Genomic DNA, 6918 nt, shown 5'->3' on the forward strand with positions numbered 1-6918 from the left:
AACGGCAAGATAACAAACCAAGATAATAATAACAAAGATTAACAGAGCATACACACATTTCCTCACTAGGCAACAGTATAGATCTACAAATGAAATGGCTAATCGACAATTTGAGTATAAAAGACCCAACATCAACAGCAGTAACAGAGCAAACAAAGCTTTCATCAAACCCTTATTAGGTTAGCAGCAACAGTTACCAATAAATTCCACCAATTTATTCTACAGAACAATGGATAGTCAAGCAGTATCAGGAAAAAATAAAATCCCCGCCCCCCCCCTATTTAGGTTAAACAAGACCTTGCTTATTGGTAGTTCACAAACACAGTGCAAAATAGGTCAAAAAAAAAAAAAAAAAGGGCTAGCAAACTAACAGAGCTAGCTAACAAAACTTGCTTTTCTCTCCTAAACAATTTAACAAAACAAAAAACCTGCAGTACATTATCTTTTTCATCGATTTCAGATATATATATATATAGAGAGAGAGAGAGAGAGAGAGAGAGATAGGTAACAGAGCCAACCAAGAAATGGAGTACATTGACTTGTTCATCGCCTACCTGATATTCGATTTAGAGAGAGATAAAGAAGACCAAAGATTCATAGAGATTCAGAGCAGTTAGCAAAACCAGATCTCGGATTAGCCTGCACTGTGTCTAATATGGATTCAAACCCTAAAAAAACCAGAATAACACAGAGAGTGCGAGAGAGGAGGTAGAGTCTGACACGAACAGCAGCCGGTTTCTTTGTTCCTGCTCTGAGAAGGACTTCCAGAGGTTGCAGAGAACAGGGAGAAGAGAGCACGAGAGGAGTTTGAAATCAAGATGTGGCTAGGGTTTTTTGTCATGTTCGACCTAACAGGACACCAATCGGTTTGGTTTGATGTGGAAACCGGTTTGGGTTTTGGTTTATTCTGCCAAAACCGGTTCTGTTATTCTCCATCTTCTCTCACTTCATCCTAGCCGTCCATGTCGTTGTCGCCACATGTTGCCTTCTGCACCTAGAATAACACAAGAATTGCAGATGCAAGAATAACAGAGGATCTGGATCCCATGTAAACAAGTACTCAAAAGATTTTAAGAGACAAGGGGACCACTCTTTGAAAGAGACATTTCACTTCTTGTATACATCTGCTCTTGAAATTCATGTAGAATATAATAGGAAAGGTAACAACCAGTGAAGAAAACAAGAAGCCTACGCATATCAAAAAAGGAGACATTTCCTTCCACTAGTAAAATAACCATCAAAGATTCTCAAAAAGGACATGGAGAGGCTCCAATCAAACCGTAAGATCAATTGCCACCCTACCAACAAAAAAAAAAAAAAAAAACCCTTTCGCAGATTTTATATTCTTGGGACCTATTTATACACAAGAAGTTATTTCTGAATTCTAACCTATTCATGAATATCATCATCACTTAAATCTGTCCAGAAGTTCATCCTCAAATCTCGACTTTACTGAAGTTTCCTTTTTGTAAAACTGTACATCAAGGACTGCATTGCCTCCTGAATCTTGGTGCTATTTGATTGCCTGACTGCCTCAGATGCCTGTTGTAGACTTTGGAGTCCACGACCCAAATTGGCAATTGATGGGGCCACTGGGAGAGACTCCAAAGCAAATTCAATCCCATCCCCATATACAAGCAACCCAGTGCATGTGGCAACACTACACATAAACGTGGCCCATGGCATTGCCCGAACTGGTTGGACTCTTCGCTTCCTCATTATTTCATAGAATGCAGTCCGCATGGCGGAAAAGCTGGTTCGCTCAGCAGATGCTATAACACTGTGGGTCACAGCACGGATTTTCTCTGCAGAGGCAGCTGCCTTCATGGCAGAGGAGGTCTTGGCCCCAGAAGTTGCCAACCCAGGGGCTAACACTTTCGATGAGCCAACGGTTTTGCCGAAAGCAATTGCAGCTGCCTTCTGGGACTGGGTTAAAAGGATTTTAAGTGATGCAGGCACTTTGTAGGTAAACAACTTCACAAACATCGAGGCAGGGAGAACTTTGGAGAGAGAGGAAGCTCCCAAAACCACTGTTGCTCCTGCACCAACCGCCACGACTGGTTTGTCTGCTAGTAGTCTCCTTCGTTCCATATTTCCAGCAGTAGACATTTCCTCATCACATTCATGTTCTGTAAATAACCGTTCAACTAAATCCTCAATATCCTGAGGCACAGAAGTATTCCAGTGTTTCCTAAGCCCAGCTAACCTACTTGCATCAACTATGGCCACAATAGATCTAAATTTCTTAGTCTGGCTTCGGAGTGCTTGGGCAAAGAGAACATCAGACTTCTCCTCGGTAGAAAGCTCTGCAAACTCAAGTTGATCCTTATTATTGTTCCCCATCTTTTTAGTGGCGCACCGACCAGAACCATTAAGAGCAATCCTCAACCCCTCGACTGCAACTCGGAAGTTGTGAATTTCAGATAGGAGCTTCATGTCAACAGTTTCTCCTTGCTCCACATCAAAAAGCATCTTTTGTGTATGAGCCAAAGCCCTCCCAATTAATGGGAGATCAGTGAAGATATCATGTAGATCAGTAAGTAAGGAATAAATGGATTGGGCAAAAGAGGGTGCCTGGTAATTGGACATGGGCTGATAATCACCAAACCCTGCCCCTGAAACAGAACTAGAGGTGGCTGCATCTGAGATTGAAAGATATGGAGCTGAAACTAAGGACTTCAGAATCTGTGATTGAAGATCATCAGCGAGACAGAATCTGTTTGAACTAGATGAAACCAAACAACCCACTCTTTGAGGAACCAAGTTGCTGGGCTGCAGGCCTAGAGCTTGAAACTTGTTCCCAACTTCAGCTTCAGTTGTTGATCCCTCACAAGCCTTCACATGTGGAGATTCCAGCAACAAAAATGAGGATCCAACCTCATTTGCAGCCTTTTTGGCAGCCAAGAAATGTCCATGAAAACCAACCCCAAAAATCTCTCTTAGAACCACACCACTGGCCAGATTTTCATACTTATCTTTGTTGATCTTATTAACAAAACAACCCTTGAGGACCCCAAAGGCAGAAGTGGGTACAGTATTCTCTAAATCTTTCCCCAAAATACTTTCCTCATCCTGAATCTCAAGTAGAGCAGATGGAGAAACCTGAGCAATGACAACCTCAGGCCTAATTGCCTTAATAAGACACTCTGCATCCGCAGCTGATCTTTCAGATAAGTTTTGTGAGGCAAGGATATAAATCACAGACTGCGATTCAGGCACACAAATAGCAAACACAAATTGTTTTGTCTGCTCAGGCAGCGAAAGCCGATGAACCAATCCATCTGATACTTTTAAATCATCTGGTTTACGCAGGGAAAATGGCCAGAGACTTTGTAGACGCGAGAGCCACACTGGTGCCATGAGACTAACATCAGATGCAGATTCAATGCTACATCAACGAATCCAATATAAACCAAGAAGCCTCACACTACAATCAGCAAACAGAAGCCTACATAAGATCCAATTCCCTTTCTCCTAACCCCCGAATCGAAAGCAATCCCAACTCAGTTACAACCTCATCAAATCAACAAAGCCTCTCCAGAAAGAAAATGAAGAACGAATTAATACCCAAAATTTCAGCAGAAAATTATTCCACGATCACACACACAAACAAAGCAAGACTTACTGATCCACCATAACCCAAATTCCGAATCCCAAAAGAAATCAACACTAGTTCTCTGCAATACGAATTCCTCTTATCCATGAACAAATCGTAAAGCAAAACAGTTTCCGCGAAAAGAATCACATGATCTCGTTCAGACGATTTCACCCAAATTCCTCGATCACACACTTTTCCAGAAATGAAACTATTCGATTCCACCAAAACCCAGTTTCCGAACTACAAAAAAAAATATAAAAAATAAAAAATCAATAACTTTTTCTGCAATCCCAATTCCTCAGTCCACAAACAATAAACAAAGGCACCCTTTTTCGACACAAAACCTGTAGAACTCGTTCATCCTATTTCAAACCCTAGAAGTAAACCCAGAGGAACTCATTCAGATTCAAAAAACCGCGACAGAAAGTGATAGGCAGAGATAAATTGGCGATTTTCTCTTACCTTGGAATGGTCAGAGTCAATTTGTGATCTTGTAATAAGTTCTCTGATCAACGGGCTCTCTCTTCAGAATATCTTCTTCGGAGAAATAGAAGGAAAAAGTAAGGGGGAAACAGAAATTCCCACTTCTAAAGTACCCTGGGTTCCAGATGCCTACACAGGTCGCCTCCGTCCAGAACTCCAGAAGAGTCAAAAGCAACGTTTCAAAATGGAATCGGCTGAACCGGGATCAGATCGTCCTTGACTGATCCAACCTATTCCGGCCAATTCTAACAAATTCCTTCCTATTGATTTTTTTTTTTTTTTTTTTGGGTAGAACTATTCCTTCCTATTGAATTGAAACCAGCGGAATAGGCACTGATCCATTCAAACCCTCGATTCCAATTGATGCAGCAAAATCTGACCAGCAGCTCTTTCTGGCAGGAGTTGATGTTCCTTGTTGGACCTGCACATAATAACAGACAAGAGAGAGTGCTAGGTTCATCTGGCGAGAGACTCTCTGATGTCTGAATGAGAAAACTCACAACAGGTGTTTTCAAATACTCAAGAATCGATCCCCTCTGGGGGTTTACCTTGGTATTTATAGAGCGTGACAGTTATGGAGAGTCCCATGTTTCGCAAGTGTCCATGTTTGATGGGAAAGTTTAATTAAGAAGGTGATTCCTTGTTTGAGTATGAAACCTCTGTAGAGAGACCGAATTGGAAGCTAACTCCCTATTTGAAGAGTCCGAGATATGGAGGGTAATCTCTTATAGAGATTGCTTGCGTGAGCCTCAAGTGATAAGGCTGGCTGAGCGGACAGGAATATTCGTTGAGCTCGCAGTGCGAAATCCTCGGGATCGTGCCTTGATCATCGAACCGAACCAGGTACAGTGAATGCCAGGTTGAAGGCTCGGCATGTAGAGGACTGAGCCAGAGCCTCAACATATAGGGACCGAGCTTGAGGCTCATCATATGGCATGCTGACCAAAAGGGCTGGTTCCATGAGGGTCGAACGAGGAGCTTAGCCTTCAAAGGGTCGAGCTGGAGGTTCGGCATTCGGAGGGTTGAGCTGGAGACTCAGCATGCAGAGGACCGACCAGGAGGGTCGGCCTTCAGAGGACCAGGCTCGGCATGTGGACATCTGACTAGATGGGACAACGTGTAGGGGCCAATCTTGAGGCTCAGCACACAATAGACCGAGCTATGGATTCATCATATAGGTGTCCCATATGACCTTCTACCACGTGCTGTGTAGGGTTGGGTATTCATTATTTGGCTCATCACAAGGCCCTCACTTTGGTAGGTTGGGCCGGCAGCATGTGCTAGAGTAAAAGGAGCCTCAGATCATCTATACGGACCACAATTGACAACGCATTTAATGCAATCATCGCCTGTCATCCTTTCAAATAGTAAGTTATTCAAATTATGATTCACAATTGATTTACTCTTGAAGACTTGCCTCAGTCTATACCTAAGCGAGGGGGTTTCCGAACTTCAGTAGTGGAGCCATCCCCTGATGAGGTTATAGTTGACCAACCTCCTCCTTAGGCTATTATTAAGCCCGAGATCTCTCAGGGAGTTCAGCCCCCCACCCTTGATGAGGAAAATTTCCAAACAGTGCAGACGTGGTTGGATTGTGAGGCTATGGATGTCCGGATGCTATAAGACATGGCATTCTTGCATGAGTGGGAACTCAACATGGTGAGAGTCCTAGGTTCGGTCCAGTTATGTTCTTTTTTTTTTTTTTGCTTACCAAATGCTTCTAATCACTGCTCTCTTTGTTTTTTAGTGCTAGACATATAACTTGACATGAAGAAGTTATCTGATGTGGCTGTGATTGAGTAGAATGCAATGACTAATGAGCTAGAAGTGAAGAAGGCTATGGACAGGGCCGCAGACAAGGCTAAGCTACAAGGCGAAGGAGAAAGAACAAGTTAAGGAGAAGGAGAAGGAGGTTGGTTGAGAAAATAGGGCCTACACCCCTTCCAAAGTATAAAGGCAAGTGCTTAGTCGATCTCAAGGTGGCCCTCAACTGCTCAATCAACCTTCCGCACAACCTTCCACTCAACTGCTAAATTAGTTGAGCCTAGGTGATGAACAAAAAAGGAAGTGCAATGGGAAATCTTCTCTTCCTGTCATCGGGAATTGGGATAGATCTACCTCAATCCCCACCGAGGTGCCTCATGGCTTGGGAACCAAGGCCATTTGTGATACCCTACTTTTAAAACCCGGTTTGACCATGCAGGACCCGAACCAGAGAGGGTTAAGGCGGGTTCCTTATGGACCATGATGGCAAGGGTGACTTTGAACACAGGTTGGCTAGACAAGTCCGAGTCAGTGCCAAAGGAGACGGGTGTACCCAATCCATGCACATGCACGTATCATAAGGCCATGTACGGGTAATGCTGGTATGTAGCCGTATCCTAAATTGTATACGTATAATATACCTTATGCCGAGAGTCGAATTCCATCAAAATCCCACTTGTTGGCTAAGTTTCGACCCTCAGGTGGGCGGTCATAGGCGGGCGCATCCGCCCACCTGAGTGACCCACCCATGTGGTTACTATATATTTTAAAGTATAAATAGAATTTATTGTGTTCCTCCTTTTCTCATTTATTACATTAAAGGGGTTGGTGAGAAGAGTAAAAAGGAGAGAGAAAAGAAGGGAAGAAAAGAGAACGAAGAAGAAGAAAGGGGAAGAAAGAGGAGGAAGGAATGACTTTGAGCGATGCCAAAGTTTGATCTTTCCATTCCGACGCCGGAAGAGTGATCCCCAACATGAGATCTACGATTGGAGGTGAGCAAAGGCTATGCTTCTTAAACTTTCACCAAACCCAAGTGAAACCCTTGATTTGGGTAGAGTTCCTTGAGATCTTGT

At 43.2% G+C, this 6918-nt stretch overlaps 1 protein-coding gene across 3 annotated transcripts; it reads right to left on the minus strand.

Moving 5' to 3' along the window:
- Window positions 1–1092: 1092 nt before the first annotated feature.
- LOC122068786 lies at window positions 1093–4779 on the minus strand. Of its 3 annotated transcripts, none has more exons than XM_042632687.1 (2): window positions 4630–4779; window positions 1093–4502 (listed from the first exon to the last, which is right to left on the minus strand). In XM_042632687.1, exon 2 carries the CDS (start codon window positions 3358–3360, stop codon window positions 1450–1452), a length of 1911 nt encoding a protein of 636 aa, XP_042488621.1. In that variant the 5' UTR covers window positions 3361–4502; window positions 4630–4779; the 3' UTR covers window positions 1093–1449. The 3 variants fall into 3 exon arrangements, with proteins under 3 accessions (XP_042488621.1, XP_042488620.1, XP_042488622.1); XM_042632686.1 differs by having other exon boundaries at window positions 1093–3838; window positions 4061–4777; XM_042632688.1 differs by having other exon boundaries at window positions 1093–3972; window positions 4061–4777.
- Between the last annotated feature and the right edge of the window lie 2139 nt (window positions 4780–6918).

Source organism: Macadamia integrifolia, unplaced genomic scaffold (assembly GCF_013358625.1).
Source record: "Macadamia integrifolia cultivar HAES 741 unplaced genomic scaffold, SCU_Mint_v3 scaffold458, whole genome shotgun sequence".
NCBI lineage: Eukaryota > Viridiplantae > Streptophyta > Magnoliopsida > Proteales > Proteaceae > Macadamia > Macadamia integrifolia.